Source organism: Chiloscyllium punctatum, chromosome 4 (genome assembly GCF_047496795.1).
Source record: "Chiloscyllium punctatum isolate Juve2018m chromosome 4, sChiPun1.3, whole genome shotgun sequence".
NCBI lineage: Eukaryota > Metazoa > Chordata > Chondrichthyes > Orectolobiformes > Hemiscylliidae > Chiloscyllium > Chiloscyllium punctatum.
Window position 1 is genome coordinate 69,633,486 of NC_092742.1, and position 21,277 is coordinate 69,654,762.

At 41.5% G+C, this 21,277-nt stretch overlaps 1 protein-coding gene across 8 annotated transcripts in view; it reads left to right on the forward strand.

Annotated features, from left to right (window-relative positions):
• hectd1 (HECT domain containing 1) overlaps nt 1–21,277 on the forward strand; it is an 81,897-nt gene that overhangs the window by 47,992 nt on the left and 12,628 nt on the right. For 6 of the 8 annotated variants that reach the window (XM_072568974.1, XM_072568981.1, XM_072568978.1 and 3 more), the window contains exons 24-27: nt 7,616–7,792; nt 14,126–14,968; nt 16,210–16,431; nt 21,031–21,164. In XM_072568974.1, coding sequence (XP_072425075.1) covers nt 7,616–7,792; nt 14,126–14,968; nt 16,210–16,431; nt 21,031–21,164 — 1,376 coding nt within the window. The remainder of the gene's footprint in view (nt 1–7,615; nt 7,793–14,125; nt 14,969–16,209; nt 16,432–21,030; nt 21,165–21,277) is intronic. The other 2 variants (XM_072568979.1, XM_072568980.1) reach the window with 1 other exon arrangement.

Here is a 21,277-nt window from a genome sequence, read left to right on the forward strand (position 1 = left end):
TTGGAACTCTGATCGAAGCATCAGTTTGGAGACATCTGTTTGTCTATATAATCTTGTTACCGTAGTAGAGAGGTTGCAGCAATTAATTGAATTGGGTTGGCAGTTTTAATACCTTTCTTCACGGTATTTCACAGATAAAGCAATGTTTCCATCCAGTAACAAGATCACTGATCATTACAGAGGTGAACTGGGTGTAAAGCATGCAGGTGGACAGGGTTGATAGAGAGCAGGAAATTGTCCTGGTGGGGATGTCCAATTAGAGGTGGAATGTTAGAGGGATGTGAAAGGATCTGTGGAGCATGGAGCATGGAAAATTACTGTTTGAGGTGCAGAAACAAAAGCAATGTGACTATGGGAACACAGCCAACCAGGACGCTTCTGACCATTCATGAAAGAGAAGCGAAAGGCCATGCATTTGAAGATTTAAGGGTCAGAAAGCCTTTTGTGTAACACTCTGCTGTTGGTGATCGTACAGGTCGTTCTGCTATAACGTCTGTTTCGTTAATGCAAAATCACTAACTCAGTTGACGAATTGGGGACGCTGTTTCTAAAGCATGAACTTTTTAAATCATGTGTTGGCTGTTATGCCAACATGTCAAGCGCTGTTTCTAAAGTGCAATTTTTCTATAATGCGCGGTTGCACAAGAATGCCACCATTGCGCTATAGAAGGACTACCTGTATTTGGAGAAACTCTGGCTAAGTGGAAACAATTTTGAAGTACACGGAGTTTTGAATTTGTGTTAAGGGATATGAGTATCTACTGAAAGCCAAGAGTGTTTGTGAACTGTCCCTGACGTGCTATGTATCTCTTTAAAAAATGCAGCACCCAGTGGGATGGTTTTGTAAGGCAGACTTAAATTGCTTCACTTAATGCAGAAGGAATTAAGGTGGAGATGATCTTTTGAGAAGTTAAAAATCAGACAACGCCAGGTTCTAATCCATTCTAATTTGGAAGCACAAGCTTTCAGAGCCCTACTCCTTCATCAGGAATCTGTGGAGCAGGACCGTAGGACACCGAGTTTAGAGCAAAAGATAACCGTGTCATGCAACTGATGTGATATATTGAACAAACTTTGACTGCTGTTAAGTCTTTCGTCTTTTAGAATGGGTTGCAGGTTTCAGTTCATTAATATGCAAGTCCCAGAATAATTTTAAGTCACATTCTCAAGGTAACTTAAGGTTTTTTTTTTAAAAATGACTTCTCAACTCAGTGCATTAAAAGTGTGAGGTTAGAATCTGTCTGTATCAAAATCCAGAGTCAGACTGGTTCTGTTTCCAAAGTGGAATTTATAAAATATGACACGGATTGTCTGCCTGCAGATTGTGTGCTTTTTGAGCACAATAGAATGTATCTGCAAATATAAATTCACACCATAGACGTGTTTGTGTGTGTGTGTGTGTCATTCATGTGGGTGCATTCTTGGTAAAGTGTGTGGGAGAGAGTGTATTGTGTAGTGGGGTCATCTGTAGTGTGAAGTGAACCTTAGATCCCGGTTGAGGCCATCCTCATGGGTACCGAACTTGGCTATCAGCCTCTGCCCTGCCACTCTGCATTTTTGCATATCCCGAAGTCCGCCTTGGAGGGTGGTCACCCGAAAATCCAAGGCTGAACGCCCCTGACTGCTGAAGTGTTCCCTGACTGGGAGGGAACACCCCTGTCTGCCGAATGTTGTGCGGTGTCCATTCATCTGTTGTGTAGCGCCTGCTTGGTCTCACCAATGTTCCATGCCTCAGCATCCTTGTCTGCATGTATGAGAGAAACAGCATTGGCTGAGTCACATGAGTACCTGCCACATACACTGCTCACCATGTATGCGGCAAGTACTCGTGACTCTACCAGTGTTGTATATCTCATACACTGCAGGTGAGGATGCTCCAAAGCATGGTACATTGGTGACACCAAGCAGGCGCTACGACAACGGATGAATGGGCACTGCAAAACACACTCCTAGTTAGGGAACACTTCAACAGTCAGGGACTTTCAGTCTCTGATCTTCGGGTGACCACCCTCCAAGGCGGACTTCGGGATACACAACAATGCAGAGTGGCCGAGTCGAGGCTGATAGCCAAGTTTGGTATCCATGAGGATGGCCTCAACCAGGACCTTGGGTTCATGTCATGCACTGTGTGTGTGTGTCTCTCGTATGCACTCTCGCATGCAAATATGTCTCTGGGGTGAATTTGCATTTGCAGAATTTTATTTGCAGATAAATTCTGTTTTGCTCAAAAAGCACATAATCTGTAGACAGTCAATCAATATCATAGTTTAAAAAATCCTACTTTGGCAATAGAACCATTCTGACTCAAGATTGGGATAAAGACAGACTCTAACCTCACATGTTTAATGCATTGTCTGACCTGAGATCTCACCTTTTTTTCCAAATAAAACCTTAAGTTTACGAGTGGCACAGTGGTTAGCACTGCTGCCTCACAGTGCCAGAGACCCGGGTTCAATTCCCACCTCAGGCAACTTGTCTGTGTGGAGTTTGCACATTCTCTCTGTGACCGCATGGGTTTCCTTCGGGTGCTCCGGTTTCCTCCCACAGTCCAAAAATGTGCAGGTTCGGTGAAGAATGGGTCTGGGTGGGTTGCTCTTCGGAGGGTCGAAGGGCCTGTTTCCACACTAAGTAATCTAATCTTAACTCGAGAGTGTGACTTGAAAGAAGTTCTGGGATTTTCATATTTATGAACCGAAACCTGCAACCCATTCTAAAAGGTGAAAGACTTAACAGCAATCTAGGATGTTCAACGTACCATTTCAGTTTCATGACACTGTGATCTTATGCTATAAATTCTGTGTCTTATGATCCTGCCCCACTAGTTACCTGATGAAGGAGCAGTGCTCTGAAAGCTAGTGCATGTCCAGCATTCGCTTAAGTGTCCCTAATGACCCTGCTTCCACCACCACCACCGCTGGCAACGCGTTCCATGCCTTCACAACTCTCTGCATCAAGAACCTTCCTCTGATGCACCCACTATACCTTTCTCTTTGTATCGTAAAACTGTGACCCCTCGTGTCAGTCAGTCCTGCCCTGCGGAGAAGTCTCTGGCTATTGACGCTATCCATTCCTCTCATTTTCTTGTATACCTCGATCAGGTCACCTCTTCCAACTCCTTCTCCAGAGAGAAAAGTCCAAACTTAGTCAACGTCTGTTCATAAGGCAAGCCCTCCAATCGAGGCAGCATCCTGGTAAACCTTCTTTGCACCCTCTCCAAAGCCCCTGTATTTTTCCTATAGTAGGACAACCAGAACAGGACACAATATTCCAAGTGTGGTCTCACCAGGGATTTATAGAGCTGTAGCAAAACCTCGTGGCTCTTCAACTCGATCCACCTGTTAACAAAAGCCAAAACACCATATGCTTTCTTAACAACCCTATCGACTGGGTTGCAACTTTGAGGAATCCATCCACTTGAACACCGCGATCCTTCTGTTCCTCCACACTGCCAAGAAACCTGTCTTTAATCCTATATTCAGCATTTGAGTTCTACTTTCCAAAATGCATCACTTTGCATTTATCCAGGTTGAACTCCATCTGCCATTTCTCAGCCCAGCTCTGCATCCTGTCTGTTGTGCTGCAGCCTACAATAGCCCTTCGATACTATTGACGCCGCCTCCAACCTTTGTGTCATCTGCACATTTACTAACCCAGCCCTCCACCTCCTTATCCAAGTCATTTATAAAAACTACAAAGAGCAGAGGTCCAAGAACAGAGCCCTGCGGGACCCCGCTCAACACTGACCTCCAGGCAGAATACTTTCCATCTACAACCACTCTCTGCCTTCTATCAGCCAATAAATTCTGAATCCAGAGAGCCAAATCTCTCTGTATCCCATAGTTCCTGACTTTATGAATGAGCCTACCATGGGGGACCCTAGCAAATGCCCTGAAGTCCATATACACCACATCCACTGCTCGACCTTCGTCGACCTGTCTTGACACCTCCTTGAAGAACTCAATAAGATTTGTGAGACATGACCTGCCCCTCACAAAGCCATGCTAATTGCCTTTAATCACGCCATGCGTTTCCAAATAGTCATAAATCCTATCCCTCGGAATTTTTTCCAAAACTTTGCTGCCCACAGATGTAAGACTGACTGGTCTGTAATTGCCAGGGATTTCCCTATTACCCTTCTTAAAAAGAGGAACAACATTTGCTTCCTTCCTATCATCTGGTACGACTCCCTTGGAGAGTGAGGAGGCAAAGATCTTCGCCACCCTTAGCAGCCTCCTTTCTTGTTTCTCGGAGCAGCCTAGGATAAACCTGGTCTGACCCTTGGGACTTATCAATCTTCATGTTTGCCAAAATTTCCAGCAAATCAACTTCTTCAATCTTAATCTTGTTAGGCTTGTATCCCAGCTCCTCAAAGTTCTCATTCACAACAAGGTCTGTTTTCTTAGTGAAAACCGAAGCAAAAAAACTCATTTAGGGTTTCCCCTATCTGTTCGGACTCCATGCACCGGTTCCCTACGCTATCCCTGATCAGTCCTACTTTCTCCCTGATCATTCTCCTACTCCTTGTGTATGAGTAAAATGCCTTTGGGTTCTCCCTAATCCTTCTTGCCAAGGCTTTTTCGTGCACACTTCTGGCTCTCCTCAGTCTATTTCTGAGCTCCTTTTCTAGCAAGCCTGTATTCCTGTAAAGCTGTGCTAGATCCTTGCTTGCACCACCTTACAGCTCCTCTGTTCTTGTCATCCAAGGTTCCTCAATCTTAAGTCTTCTTACCTGTCTCAGAGGAACAAATTCGTGCATCACTCGCAACAACTGCTCCTTAAACCGTTTCCACATGTCTGCTGTGCCCTTTCTGTGCAACAATTGCCCCTAGTCTGTACTTCCCAACTCCTGTCGGCTAGTGTTATAATTTCCTCTTCCCCAATTAAATATCTTCCCTCAGTAACTGCTCTTTTTCCTCTCCAAGGCTATGGTAAATGTGAAGCAGTTGTGATCACTGTCACCAAGGTGTCCTCCCACCATGAGATCCGACACCTGTCCTGGCTCATTGCTGAGCACCAAATCCAAAATGGCCTCTCCCCTCATTGCTCTGTCTACATACTGAGTAAGGAAACCCTCCTGAACACACCTGACAAAAACTGCTCCATCCAAACCATCTGCACTGAGGAGGTTCCAGTTGATTATAGGGAAAGTTGAAATCACCCATAACAGCAACCCTGCTACATCTGCATTTATCCAAAATCTGTCCGCCCATGAGTTTTTTAATCTCTCTACTGCTATTAGGGGTTGTTGGAAACCACCAATGAGGTGGCTGTTACGTTGCTGTTCCTAACTTCCATCTATACTGACTCATTAGACAAATCTTCCTTGACAACCTTTTGTTTCTGTAGCTGTGATGCACTCTGATTTGCAATGCTACACCCCCTCCTCTTTTTAGACTCTCCCTGTTCTTTTTAAATGTTCTAAGCCCTGGAACATCAAGCAACCATTCCTGCCCCTGTGGAACCCACTTCTCCATTATGGCCACAACATCGTAGTCTCAAGTACTGATCCATGCTCCTTATTTCGGACACTCTCTCTTGCGTTTAAAGCAGACACACCTTAACCAATCTCTTTGTTTCATTTCGTGAGAAACCTTCCCGATAGGGCAGTAACAGGATGTAGTGAATCTATCTGCAACTGCCCCCCCCCCCCCCCCCCCCCCCCCGCCCCCCCAGTCAGATATGTGGCTCTGATTCCCACACCCCTGCCAAACTAGTTTGTATATTTGCCCATTGAATATAGTTTGTTTCATATCCATTTGAGTTCTTGTGTTGCATTATAACAGTCTAAACAAGGAAACCTATTTGGTTCTTCCTTTTGGATGCCAGGCAGTTCTTTTTTTTTTTGAAGTTATTGGTTGTAGAGTGAACCTAAATTTTTCTAATTGTAATGCTCAGTTTTTTCTGTGTGGACTGTTTTAGCGCACATAAGAGATATGCCAGTTGGTGGATTTGTTTGTCCAGCGCAGATGGAGGCCTACCAGGTGCACAGAGAACTGCATATATGGAACTCAAATAAGCTTGCTAGCCATTGTGAGCCCTGACTCGATTAAGTTTATTTTTAATGTAATTCCTCACATTACAAATATTTTTACGTAAGAACTTGTCCTCGGCAGGAAAAGGTATTGTAGCCAAACATTTGACCATTTCTAAATTAAATGGAAGCATAGAGAGCAAAATCTCCCTGGATTCTTGAGCAATACCTTCATCAGAGGCCCTTATGCCAGCCATTCGGCATTCTTTATCAGGCACTATAAGCTTTTGCTTACTATGAAATTTGGCATATTTGCATCTGTCTTGAGGAGTTGAAGATAAAAATAAAGGAAAAGCAGTTCCCATAAGGTCTCCATTCTGTGATTTATAAACCTGTTATAGGCCAGTTTCTTGACAACATTTGTATTTCTAAGCCTGTATTACATAGGCAAAGCTTCGTAACTTTCTCCAGAGTGAACAAGAATTGATTTTATTCAAGTCTTTGAGAGAATAATGAGATCCTAATCCAACTCACATGGTCAACAACATTGCCGGGGATCTTGCTACTGATTGTGAGCTTATCTCTGTGGCCTAACAGGCAGGTCTTCAGGAGCAGTGTGCTTCAATGTAGCCATCAACAAGAACGATGGTGAGGAGCAGCTGTGGCCCCTTTTGTGATATCAGATGTCGCGTTCGGGTTTGAAGTTTTGGTCATGGAAGCAATTCGGGGTTCTGCAACAGGTGTTGAATGTGAATGTTTAGGGATCTGCTCTTACTCATTCAGTTCCACCTGAAATGGAACAACAGAGCAATGCTGGGGTCAATATGAAGTAAGTATCGCATGGTTAGTGCAGGTTTCCCACTCTGACATCAGTGCCAAAGATGTTCTTGGTGTCTCAGGTATGCCTGGCAAAGTTTAAACTTCACAGGCAATTGCAGTGTATGTGATTTCCCATTGTTGCAAAAACTTAACAATGATGATAATTTGGCGTTCAGCACTATGTTAGCAGATCTGGCCCCTGTGTTTAAAGATATAAAAGAATGTGGGGCAAAGATAGGGTGATATCAAGAAACAGCTTAAGATATTGAACACTGCAAAGATTGCAGGCCTCACATTATTTCGGCAATAATACGGAAGACTTGTTTATAAAATCACTGGTAGCATAGATAAAGTGAATAGCAATGATCTTTTCCCAGGTAGGGGACTTTAAAGCTAGTGGGCCTATTTTTAAGGTGACAGGAGAAGGATTTAAAATGGACCAGATGGGCAACTTTTCTCTGAGGATGGTTTGTGCGTGGAATTAACTGCCAGAGGAAGTGATTATTGTCGGTACAGTTATAAATTTAAAAGATATTTTGGACAGTACAGGAATAGAAAAAAGATTTAGAGGGATATGGGCCAAATGCAGGCAACTGGGACTAGTTTAATTTGGAAACTTGGTCGGCATGGATGAGTTGGACCAATGTTTGGGCTTTATGACCTAAGTAATAAAATAAATTTGTGTGTGCTTGCTAGTTGGTTAATATATTTGATGCAGAGCGACAGTTTTACAAACCAACATTTTTCATAAACTGTACCATTAATTGAATCATATCTTTTCTATCAAAGGAAACATCATGATTTCTTTTTAACATTGCTTAATAGGCAAAGCAGCTAAGGAAGCAGAAGCGAACTTAAGGAGACAAAGACGCCTTGTACGTTCTCAGGTTCTGAAGTACATGGTGCCAGGTGCACGTGTAGTTAGGGGCATCGATTGGAAGTGGAGAGATCAAGATGGCAATCCACCAGGTGAAGGCACTATCACAGGAGAACTGCATAATGGTAAACCAGTAAGATTTGTTTTGACTGCATTTAGTGTTGTAAAGATTAATTGTAATACTGGTGTGCAGCAGTCTTGCAGAGAAAATCAGGAGTCTTCGTTTTGAAATCCAGGTCATGGTTAAACCAACAGTCCAGGTTTTTGTGAAATGTAAATTCAGGGACTTAGCTGTGAAATACGTAAGTAGTGGTAATGCTTCTTATGGAGTTGTCAATGAGTTGCTCTTTTGTAGCCTTTCCTATTTCTCTTGCATTTCATGACAATAAGTTTCACTCTAACTTGAATTAATTCCCAATAGTAAAATGAAATAAATTACAACCAAATACAAAAAGAAATAGGTCAGTACTTGGACTGACCATTGCCTTTGTTGATCAAAAACAAACCTTTGAAATTTGGATGCAATTTGTTTCAATTTCCTTGGAATTTAGAGGTGATTTCCTTGTGGTATTATGACTGGGCTATTAATCCAGTAAACCAGGTAATGTTCTATGGACCTGGTTTTAAAACTGCCATGGCACATGATAGAATTTGAATTCAATTATCCCCAGGAAAAGGAGTCTAATGATAACCATAGAGCCATTGCCAATTTTTCAGGAAAATCCCATCTGGTTAATTAATCTTCTTTGGGAAGAAATCTGCATTCTTACCTGGTCTGATCTACATGTGACTCTTGTGGTTGATTCTTACTGTCCTCTGGGTAGTCATTGATGTCTATGTTTCCAAGAATGAATTAAAAAAAACAATTCCCTGTGCAAGGTAGTGAAAACCCATGAGGATAGTATCTAAGAACATGCTGTGAGGGAATCACTGGTATAAAAATGTTATTTTTCTGTCATGTGTCTTCATGTTCACCTTGTGGTGTTAAAAGCAAGTTGTTAACTAAAAGCAGTTACTAAAATTTTCAGCTTGCTAACTAAATTTTCAGATCAAACATCGCTGTTCTTTTGTCCAACTTAATCAGAACAAATTACTGCTTGGGCTTTGAGGTTGTGAATTCTACGTTGGAGTGTGAATGTGAAAGAAAGTAATTGTTTTAGTTTTCACCGAGGTAAAAAGTTTGTAGGAATATCCAAGTAGGATGTGGATGAATCACAACTGAAGAAAAATATTCTGAAGCAGTTTTCGAAAAGTATTTCATGGAAGTCTAAATAGTGAAAGTAGTAACCCTAATTTTCCAATAATAGGTTAATGAGGAGATGGTAAATATTATCCTTGCTGTCAAGAAAGAGTTATGTCAGAAAAAACATAGGTGATGGACAACTGGAGTTCATATTACAAGGCAATATTAATTTCTTTTTAAGAGCTTTAAACACCTGTCCACCAGTTAATGAGGAGGAACCTTTTTAAGGCTTGTTGTGCTTGACTAATGTCCAAGAAGAAAGCCGTTCAGCACCTCATGGCTATGCAAGGTCACAAAAGAAACAATTACCTTGTGCTTTTCACTAGCCTTCTCCTAATCAGATAATTATCTAGCTTCCTTGAATCAGTTTGCTTCCATCACAGATATAGGTGGTGCATCACAGATTGTCTGGTGAGAGGGAAGAACAGATGGAAATCAGAGTTCGTACGAAAATGTTGTTTGGGAGATTGATTCAACTTAAAGGCTGCTGAGAAAGATCCCTGGGGCCTGATAATCTAAATCCCTGAGAATTTAGGAAGTGGTCCTGCAGCACTATGGAGTGGAGGATAGCATTCATAACCCCTCTAATAAAGAAGGGGTTTAACCCCAATTAGCCCAATATCAGTAGTGGGAAAACACTGGAGTCAACTATACAGGATTGAGTTGCAGAACACTTGGAAAACAGCGATGGGACCGGATAGTTAGTGTGGATTTATGAAAGATTTATTGTGCTCAACAAATCTACTGGAATTTTTTGAGTACTTAACTGGTGAAGTTGATTGTGGAAGGTAGTCAACAAAGAGCACAGGAACAGGATGCAAAGATGCTTTGGTGTGATTTGGATAAGTTGAGTGGACCAGTGCATAGCAGATAAAGTGTGAAGTTATTCACTTGGGGAACACAAATAGGAAAGCAGATTATCTCAACATCAATAAATTGGGAAAGAGGAGGTGCATTGAGACTTGGGTGTCTTTCATCGGTCATTGGGACTAAGCTGCAGGAAGCAATGAAGAAGGCAATTTGTGAGCAGTTGAGTACAAGAGTGGGGATGTCTTGCTGCAGTTGTAAAAGGCCTTAGCGTATTGGTCCCTTAATGTGAGAAAGAATGTTCTGACTATGGAGGGAGTGCAACAAAGGTTTGTCAAATTGTTTCCTGGAATGGCAGGACTTAGATATGAATTGGTTAGGATACACTCGCTGGAGTTGAGATGAATGAGGGAGGACTCTCCAAACCTATAAAATTCTAACAGGACTAAACTTTGTAAATTTAGGAAGGATGTTGCTGATGACTGAGCAGTTTAAACCAGGGGTCACAGTCTAAGGATACGTGTAGGCCAGTTAGGTTTGAGATGAAGAGAAATGTCTTCAGTTAGAGTGGTGAGCCTCTGCTACTGAGGCTGGTTGAGACCAAAACATTTAATGTTTTCTAGAGGAGATGGACATCATCCTTTTAGCCCAAAAGAATTAAGAAGCATGAGGCAAAGCCAGCAACAGGATACTGAGTTGAATGATCAGCCATGATCATGCTGAATGGTGGAGACTGAATGGCCTACACCTGCTCCCATTTTCCATGTGTCTGCGGATCAACCCTGGATCATTGAAGAGAGCAGGATGATATGCAGGCATACATGAAAGTGAGGTGTAAAACTGGTGAATATAGCACTAAAGCGTGCTGTAAAGTTAAAGTAATGTGCAATAAATAGACAAAAGCAATCTCTCAACCAAAGGATCAAATCTAAGCTCAGCAGGCCGACCACATTCAGTTATATGGTTCTAGATTAGAGTGGTACTGGAAAAGCACAGCAGTTCAGGCAGCATCCAAGGAGCAGGAAAATTGACGTTTCGGGCAAAAGCCCTTCATCTGAGGGCTTTTGCCTGAAACGTCAATTTTCCTGCTCCTTGGATGCTGCCTGAACTGCTGTGCTTTTCCAGCACTTGCAGTCTTTGGTTTTACCTACCTTCAGTTATATAAACAGTTTACTGGAAAGAATGGATGAGGTCCTCAGCATCCTACATGCCAGCCCTCTACTCCTCCTACTGTTCATTCCCCATGATATCAAGAAACAGCTTGAGCTGTTGAACATTGCAAAGGTCATGGGCCCTAACAGTATTCTAGCAATAGTATTGAAGACTTGTTTATAAATTCATGAGGGGCATAGATAAGGTAACTAGCAAAGATCTTTTTCTTGGGGTAGGAGAGTTCAAAATGCTTTTAAGGTGACAGAAGAAAGATTTAAGAGGGACCTGAGGGGTAACTTTTTAAACACCAAATGTGGTTTGTGTTTCGAATAAACTGCCAGAGGAAGTGGTGTATGCAGGTACAATTACAACATTCCAAAAACAATTGGACTATACATGAATAGGTAAGGTTTAGAAGGATAGTGGTCAATGGGATAAGTTCAGTTTCGGAAGCTTGTTCAGCATGGACGAGTTGGACTGGAGGGTCTGTTTCTGTGTTGTATATACGACTCTAACTCTGCCCCAATCCAAGCTTTTCCAGTACATCCTGACTGTTTGGAAAATTTGCCCAGATATATCCTGTGCAAATGGGATAAATTAATCCCAGCCCATTAATGCCCCCATCAGTCTCCTATGAACTATCATCAGAGTGATGGAAGAACTTGTTAACAGTAATATTAAGTAGCATTTGATCAACAATAACCTGCTCACTAAACTTCAGTGTCGATTTAGCCAGGGCCATGTAACTCCTGCCTTCATTAAAACCTGGAGGAGGGGAGGGCCTGGCGGGGCTCTCTTCAACTGGTTTGAGACATACCTTACTCAAAGGTAGGTGGATATGATTTTCGGAGATTAGTCGTCTCTATTGCAGGATATCTTGTTGCATGGGTTCTTTGGGCTTAAATGTGGCACAGTGGTTAGCACTGCTGCCTCACAGCGCCAGAGACCAATTCCCGCCTCAGGCAACTGTCTGTGTGGAGTTTGCACATTCTCCCCATGTCTGCGTGGGTTTCCTCCCACAGTCCAAAAATGTGCAGGTCAGGTGAATTGGCCATGCTAAATTGCCCGTAGTGTTAGGTGAAGGTGTAAATGTTGGGGAATGGGTCTGGGTGGGTTGCCCATCGGTGGGTCGGTGTGACTTGTTGGGCCGAAGGGCCTGTTTCCACACTGTAAGTAATCTAATCACTGACCTTCCATCCGTCAAAAGATCAAAACTAACCATGTCCATTGGTAATTGCACAGTGTATAGTAATGTTCACAATTCCTCATTCTGAAGCAGTGGTGTCCACATGTAACAAGACCGGAAATACATTCGGGTTTCGGCTGATGAGTGACGAATGACAATCTTCAACAGGAGGGAATCTAACCATCTCCCCTTGATTTTTTTTAAAAATTGTATTACCATCACTAAATACCTCACTGTTCACATCCTGGCAGTTACCATGAACCAGAAACTAAACTGGACCAACTGTGACTACAGAGCAGATCAGAGGCTGAGAGCTTTCAGGCCAATAGTGCATCACCTGACTTCTGAAAACCATCTACCTCCACATGCCTAGGCAAGTATAGGTCCAGCAGCATGTAAGGAAGCCCAACATCCTCAAGAACAAGGCGGTCCACTTGTTTAGCATCCCATCCACCACCTTAAGCATTCAATCCCTTCACCACCGTTGACAGTTGCAACAGTATGTACCATCTACAAGATGCATTGCAGCAACTCGTTAGACTTTTTCAACAGCATCTTGGTAAACCTATGATCTCTACCACCTGGAAGGAGCTTATTGGCAGGTACATGGGAGTGCTCTCACCTACAAATTCCCCTCATCCACACCACCCTGACTTGGAACTGTGTCACTCTGTAGCAGTGAAAAAACACAATCCTGGCGATCCCTTCCTGACCACTACAGGTGTATCTGTACCACACAGACAACAGTGTTTAAAACTTGGTGGTATGCCATCGCATTCTCAAAGGCTGGTAAGGATTGGTAATACCAGCTTGATAGCGATGCCCACATCTTATGAAGTGTTTAAAAAAAAAGTCTTCAAAAGGAATTGCTTAGAAAATCAAGGCTATGTTATTAAAAATTTTAAATGGTTAGATAGTGCTGCAGGGAAAACTAGTAACTAAATGGATGAACATTTTTCACCCTACTTTAAGTTCTCTGCTCATCAAGATGAAAGGTGTAAATGCATCAGAACCAAGCACATCCAGGTAAAAACAATGACTGCAGATGCTGGACCCCAGATTCTGGATTAGTGGTGCTGTAAGAGCACAGCAATTCAGGCAGCATCCGAGGAGCAGTAAAGTTTCCTGATGAAGGGCTTTTGCCCGAAATGTCGATTTTACTGCTCCTCGGATGCTGCCTGAATTGCTGTGCTCTTACAGCACCACTAATCCAGAACCAAGCACATCCACATCAGATGTAGTACAAGGGATGTAGAATAAAGGTTTCCTACAACATGATTCTGCCCTAACTTTAGAACAATGTTTACACACTTCCTTTCTCCATTTTTCATGCCAGCCTCCTTGCAACCTTTCTGATGAGATTGTTAGGGAAGGTTTTGTGCTGTAACCTCTTAATAACCGGCTGGTTGCCACTTGCGCACACATCACAATCGGAAGGAAAGACATTTTTAACGTTCTCCTTCAGAATTACAACTAACTGTCCTGCGTTAGTTTTTCAGTTGGTGTTTTTTAGTTCAGGGGCGCATTGCATTATTTTGGTCTCCGACACATGTTATCAATTAAGAGTCCTTTAACTGAAATTAAGGGGTAGTTTTCTACAATTGGTCTATATTCATAGTGTTGCCAGGTATTGCTCTTTTCTGTGTAACTTTCAGCTTGGCATTTGCAGTACATTTCTTTATCTCCCTGTTACTCAATTTTTCCTTCTCACAGTACTTCACTGGGACCAGACTATAATTTTATGATTAATTCCAATATGAATGTTAAACAGCAAAAGTAGATCTGTTAAGCTATTGGTTAGTAATACTTGCAATGAATACACCTTACAATGAACTGTTTTGAGTTCCTTTGTGCAGAGTGTGGTTCCCTTGTACCTTTAATATATTTTTCCCCCTTCAGACAACGAACACTTAAGCAGAAAATAATTGTATGTTTAGCTATTAACAATGCAAATTATTTTAATTTACTGCTTCCAGTAAAGTAATAGTCTGGTCTCATTGGATGAAGCTGCTGTCCATATAGCTGCTGTCTGCTTTCTGCTGGGTCTGATAAACTCCTGTCCCTTTCCAGGCTGGATTGATGTCACCTGGGATGCTGGTGGCTCTAACTCTTACCGTATGGGCGCAGAAGGAAAATTTGACCTCAAGCTTGCACCAGGGTACGACCCTGATTCAGCGCCATCACCCAAACCTGTTTCATCCACTGTTTCAGGCACAGCGCAAGCATGGAGCAGCTTGGTGAAAAACAACTGCCCAGACAAGATGGTGGCCACTGCACCGGGCTCCTCCAGTCGAAAAGGAAGCAGCAGTTCTGTGTGCAGTGTGGCTAGTAGCAGCGATATAAGCTTGAGTTCATCTAAAGTGGATCGCAGATCTGAAAGCGTACTGGAACAGACGGCTGCTTCTGGTACAGACAGTCATGAACCTATTGTTGTCCTTTCTACGACTGATATTTTGCCCCAGGGAGGAACCGAATCAACATCTAGTGCCAGTACCAGCACCTTGACTGCAGACACAGGAAGTGAAAATGTGGATAGGAAATCTGGTCCTGATGCCTCAATACGTAACTCTGGAGAATCTGGTGCAATATCAATGGGTATTGTTAGTGTGAGTTCCCCTGATGTTAGTTCAGTGGCTGAGTCATCAAACAAAGAAGCAACGTCACAACGCCCACTTAGTTCTTCTGCAAGTAACAGACTTTCAGTAAGCTCACTGTTAGCTGCTGGCGCACCCATGAGCTCAAGTGCCAGTGTACCCAATTTATCTTCAAGGGAAGCATCCAGTCTTATGGAATCATTTGTGCGTCGAGTGGCTAATATAGCACGCACCAATGCCACCAATAATATGAATTTAAGTCGCAGTAGCAGTGATAACAACACTAATACTCTGGGACGGAATGTCATGAGTACTGCAAGTAAGTGATTTAATTTTATTTAATATATTTGCATTGCATTAGTAGGCCTTGTTTTGATGCATTTTAGGGAAGGTTGACTACTATAACTAGGTGAAAAAGTTAGACAGAACAGACCTTTATCCACTGGAGTTTCAGAGATGACTTGATTGAAACATTATAAATTCAGAGAAGTCTTGACAGGGTGAATATGGAGATGATGTTTCCTTGTGTGTGTGAGAGAGAATCTGGAACTAGGAGTTAGTCTTTTTTTTTAAAAAAAAGGTGTGACCTATTTAAAACAGATGAGGCATTTATTTTTTCCCTTCAAGGTCTTTGAGTTCTCTGCTTTCAGCATCCTGTGTTTTTTAAGGGAGGATCTTTTGAATATTTTTATGTCCGAGGTAGCCAGGTTCTTGAGAACTGGGTAAATGTTTATCTGTGAATGTGGGAAAGCTGAATTAAGATTACAGTCAACTGCTTTAATTGAATGGTAGTGCAGGCTTGAGGGGTCAGATGTCCTGTTCTTGCTTCTAACTCTCATTTGTATGTAATCAATTGCTTGATTAACTTTTAACCTGTTTTATACAATGTTTCCTACTACAAGTAACTTCTTTGGCAATTAAAGTATTTTGTACTTTATCAAAATCCTTCATCCATCCAAATTTTTATTGCCACCAGGTCACTCTGAACCCTCTTTTTGAGCTCTACTGTTTGTACTTCCTATTTCCGTTAATTTCCCTCATTACACTCAGCAATTCCCTTCTTGAAACCTACTGTCAAAAATTTTAAATTATTAGTTGACTTTTACACACACACCATGATAATATATGGTGGCTAACAATTAGATTGTACTTCCTTCAGGGTTACATTTCCCTGCAGTTATAGTGCAAGCGTTTTCTTTGAGTTTGCCACTTAATATATAACAGCAATATTAAGAGTACTTGGTTTGTTTAGCCAATGGAAATATTAATTATAGAAGTTTTGATTCTTGTTTTTTATAAGGTTTCATATTTCCTTTATATTTGAAATCTATTGGCACAGCCTTAAATTGCAGAGAAGTGAAGCTATTTAGTTTCATCCACTTGGTTAAAAGTTGGGATTTCAAACAAGATAAATTTATTAGGTTTTTAACAATTGTTCATTTATTGTGGTGGAAAGTAAAACATTGATTTTAAGAAGCTGCTGAAATTCACACTAAGAAAATTCTGCTTTTTTTTTAATGTAGTATCAGTAATTTAGTTTCTGTTTCCTGAAACCTGTAGCTTCTCCTCTCATGGGTGCCCAGAGTTTCCCAAACCTCACAACAACTGGTACCACATCAACTGTCACTATGTCAACTTCCAGCGTCACCAGCAGCAACAATGTAGCCACAGCGACCACTGGTTTGTCAGTCGGTCAGTCACTCAGTAATACTCTGACAACAAGTCTGACATCTACTTCCAGTGAGAGTGACACAGGTCAAGAGGCAGAATTCTCTTTATATGGTAGGTTATTCCCAAGGACGATGATGACGGGAACAAATATTTTCACATTGTCTGCGTTGAATTTTGTGAAAGTTTTTTTTAAAATGTAGTCTTCAAGGTAATGCTTGCACTTATTTTTAAAAATATTTCTTGTTTAAGGTTGTTTCATTGGATATAATCAAGTTCCATAAATGCTAATTTAAATGTTTTCCAATCTCTGGATTGTCAAAGACTGAATTTCGCGTGTTGGGGCCGGCAAAAGTCCCAACATGCTGACTTCTTTGGAAATCATGATGTAGAAGTACCGGGGTTGAACTGGGGTGGACAAAGTCAGAAGTCACATGACACCAGGTTACAGCCCAGCCGGTTATTTGAAATGTCAAACTTTTCGAGTGCTGCTCCTTTGTCAGGTGAAAGAGCACCTGGTGGAGCAAAAGTTCCAAAGCTTATGATTTCAAATTAACCCTTTTGGACTAAACTTGATGTTGTGTGACTTCTGACCTGGTATGTTTGAATTTTGTCAGGCAGTTCCCCTACGACATGGATGTTTTTGAATTAGAACCAAAGACCATAGAAGTTCTGATGCAATCATTTTGATAGTTAGTTACCAAGGGAAAATTGGAGTGGGCAAAACATGTTAGAACTCCTGAGGTAAGTATTTCACCTGTCTGCCTTCACCAAATCGCTCGCTCAGCCATTCATAGCATTCATCTAAGCTCGAGGATTCACATGTTATTGTTGTTGCACTCATGGGACATTTAGCTTATGGTGGCTTGTGCCTTGAAAGGTGAGACTGACTAGTCACTTCCCCACCAATCTACAACGATCTAACAGAGCTCTTACATTTCTGATGTAACTGGGCTCAGAAGACCTGGCAAACTATTGAGCAGCTTTGGGACAGACTAAAGTCTGAGCACAATGACAGTTTGTTTGTGATTGACACTCTGATAAAATTATTTTCTATGTGAGTGGACAGTGAAAATATGACTTTATGATTTCAGAATGATTTGTGTGCAATTGGAAGGGAAGGTCAATTCATAGTACTGTTGCGTGAATCAGTTCAATTGCTGATCCTTTTGAGGGACCAAGTTAAGCCCAGACATCCTGAGTCATGGCTTGTTCTGACCTTTTCACACAATTTTGAACTTTGTGCCGCATAATAACCAGAAATACACAGTTGAACTGATTTATTAATTTGTTATGCGTAAAGTACCCTTGATGGTCTAGTACTTCTGTTTAGAGTGAAACTCAAGTTTTTAAAAGCAATCCACAATGCTTTGGCGTATTAGGTTCACTATAACCATTTCCATGTTGTATTACTAATTGTGTATGGTTGGTTCTGCTATAATGCATGCTGCTTCAATACAAATTGGCTTTAACGCAGTTGAATTTAGACCGTTTTGTAGAATGCAAGCTTTCCTTAGCTGTGTTGGCTATAACTTGATTCTGGCCCCATTAGTTTAAATGTCACAGCTATTTCCTGATTTGGTTATAATGCAAGATCACACAAGGACGGAACTATTGCGTTATGTTAGAACTGACTGTATTCCTAGAAAAAAAGACAAAACCTTCCCATCTTGCCATCATCAGGACAGAATGGCCAGAGTACTGGCTTTCAAAAGGAAACAACAATTTTTGCTGTGAGAGAAGAGGGTACTGATTCATTGGCTTGGACTCTAATTGGTCAAAATATTGTCAGGGCTCAGTTAACTGACTACCTTTTTAAATCCTTGTTCCTGAAGCATTTCATTTCAGCACCTGGTTCACCAGGGCAGAGAACAAGTAAGACCCAATGGAAGGAGTTACCAGCTAAAAGAATTTTGTTTTTGAAAAAAGACTATTGTGACAAGGTGTTTGAGCTTTTGCAAAGCTGTTTGTTGTGAAGTCCAGGATTAGTTGCTTTGTCTAATTTCTCGAGCTGGACTTCACAGGCATTTTCGTAGAAAATTTCGAAATACCTCTGTACATGGGTAAAAGTTGACCAAGAAAACCAAGCATTCACCTTTGTTTTGCGACCTATCTTTAAAAGGTTTATCCATAGTCTTCCTGTCTTGTCATTGGGAGTCTCTAAAAGACTGGCATAGAAAGACCTTGAAATCTAAATGGTCAATTTTCCGATCACTACTTCACAACTAAAACATGGTATTAATCTTTTGAAAGAATTTGGTCTCCCTTTTTATCAAATGAACTTTGGATGTTTGTATAAACTCCGGTTATGAAATCTCTGGTTTAACTGAAGGTTTCTTAGTTAATTTGGTCTTTTTAATATTTGTATAGAAAGGTATCTGCTTATCCTAAGATGCACAAGAAAAAGTTGAACCATACATTTTTTTTTCCCCTGAAAATGCAGAAAATTTGGCTATTTTTCGTTGTAATTGATTATTTACTTTCCTAAATATATTGTGCATATATTTCAACTAGATTTTCTTAATTGGCAAGATTGCATGTATCTGTATGAGTGTTTGAATTGTAATTATCTTCCAAGTAAGATTACTCCTGGATTTGATTGCACCAGTATCTGTTCTTTACAGAATCATGTTTATTTAATTGATCAGCTGACGACTTGATATTCAAATTTGGATAAGTGCACAGTTGTTAATTGAGCAGCTTGAGAAAGGCATTGACTAGTGAGGGAGGGGAAAAAAATCATTACAGTGCAGCAATTCAGTGTGGCTTCAGAACCACAACTTCTATTACCTGGAAGTGTAAAGGTACCAGGTGTAGAGAGAATTGTAAGGGATAGGATTTATGAACATCTGGATAGGAATAATGTGATCAAGGATAGTCAGCATGGTTTTGTGAAGGGCAGGTCGTGCCTCACAAACCTTATTGAATTCTTTGAGAAAGTGACCAAGGAAGTGGGCGAGGGTAAAGCAGCAGATGCGGTGTATATGGATTTTAGCAAGGCGTTCGATAAGGTACCCCATGGCAGGCTAATGCAAAAACTATGGAGGTATGGCATTGAGGGTGCATTAGAGATTTGGATTAGGAATTGGCTGGCCGGAAGGAGACAGAGGGTAGTAGTTGATGGTAAAGGTTCATCTTGGAGCGCAGTTACTAGCGGTGTTCCACAAGGATCTGTTTTGGGACCATTGCTGTTTGTCATTTTTATAAATGACCTGGAGGAGGGGTTTGACGGCTGGGTGAGCAAGTTTGCGGATGACACGAAAGTCGGTGGAGTTGTGGACAGCGAAGAAGGATGTGGCAGGTTACAGCGGGATATAGATAAGTTGCAGAGCTGAGTAGAAAGGTGGCAAATGGAGTTCAATGTAGCTAAGTGTGAAGTCATTCACTTTGGTAGGAGTAACAAGAAGATGGATTACTGGGCTAATAGTAGACTACTTGGTAGTGTGGATGAGCAGAGGGATCTTGGATCCATGTACACAGATCTTTGAAAGTTGCCACCCAGGTAAATAGTGCTGTGAAGAAGGCATATGGTGTACTGGGCTTTATTGGTAGAGGAATTGAGTTCCGGAGTCCTGAGGTTATGTTGCAGTTGTATAAGACTCTGGTGTGGCCTCATCTGGAGTATTGTGTGCAGTTTTGGTCGCCATATTATAGGAAGGATGTGGAGGCATTGGAACGAGTGCAGAGGAGGTTTGCCAGGATGTTGCCTGGCAAGGTAGGAAGATCGTATGAGGAAAGGCTGAGGCACTTGGGGCTGTTCTCATTGGAGAAAAGAAGGTTTAGGGGCGATTTGATAGAAGTGTACAAGATGATTAGGGGTTTAGATAGGGTTGACAGTGAGAACCTTTTTCCGCTAATGAAGTCAGCTGTTACCAGGGGACACAGCTTTAAATTAAGGGGAGGTAGGTATAGGACAGATGTTAGGGGTAGATGTTTTACTCAGCGGGTTGTGAGTTCATGGAATGCCCTGCCAGTAGCAGTGGTGGACTCTCCCTCTTTATGGTCATTTAAGCGGGCATAGGACAAGCATATGGAGGTTATTGGGCTAGTGTAGGTTAGATAGGCTTTGGTCGACGCAGCATCGAGGGCCGAAGGGCCTGTACTGCGCTGTATTTTTCTATGTTCTATGTTTCTATGTTCTATGTATAGGAAGACTCTTTCCAGGCTGCCTTTTTGAAGTTGCATGCCATACCTGCTTCTTAGCATTTTACTGTTCCTCAAGTTCCACTGGGTCAAAATCCTGCAACTTTCTATATGGAAATACTTTCATTTCAGACTGCATTCGTTCAAGAAGGTGTCTCGCCATCACCTTGAAGGCAATGTCAGTTGGGCCTTAAATGTTAGTCTTGCCAGTGATGCCAACAACCCAACAAAGAAAATACTTAATCCCAAACTGCCCAAACCAGTGAATTCAAATTAATGCAGTGGCAGACATTTGGATGCATCTGCTGTGTTGCTGTTGACATTCTGATCCAATTAATTTTCTCCAGAGGTCACTTTCTTCATCATGCCTCTTCCATCACCAACTCATGGCAGCATATATATTTGTTAAAGTGCAAACATGCAGGGCAGCTGTGTATAATTATGCCATTTATAACATAAACAGGTTTACCTTGCAACTCAGCATTATTTAATTTAATATTAAAGAATAATTTTGAATTGACTCTGAAATAGGTTTTTCCAGCTAAATGATATTTACTTTATATTCTAAAGATTTTCTAGATAGTTGTCGTGCTAGTACTTTATTGGCAGAACTTGAAGATGATGAAGATTTGCCTGAACCAGATGAGGAAGATGATGAAAATGAAGATGACAACCAAGAAGATCAGGAGTATGAAGAAGTTATGGTATGCCTTCTTCTGTCATTCTGAGTGTTTCTGTTGAGATTACTTAAACAACAGTAGTAACACAAGTGTGTAATACAGGTTTTTTTTGTCCTGTTTGAGATATGCAGTTCTGA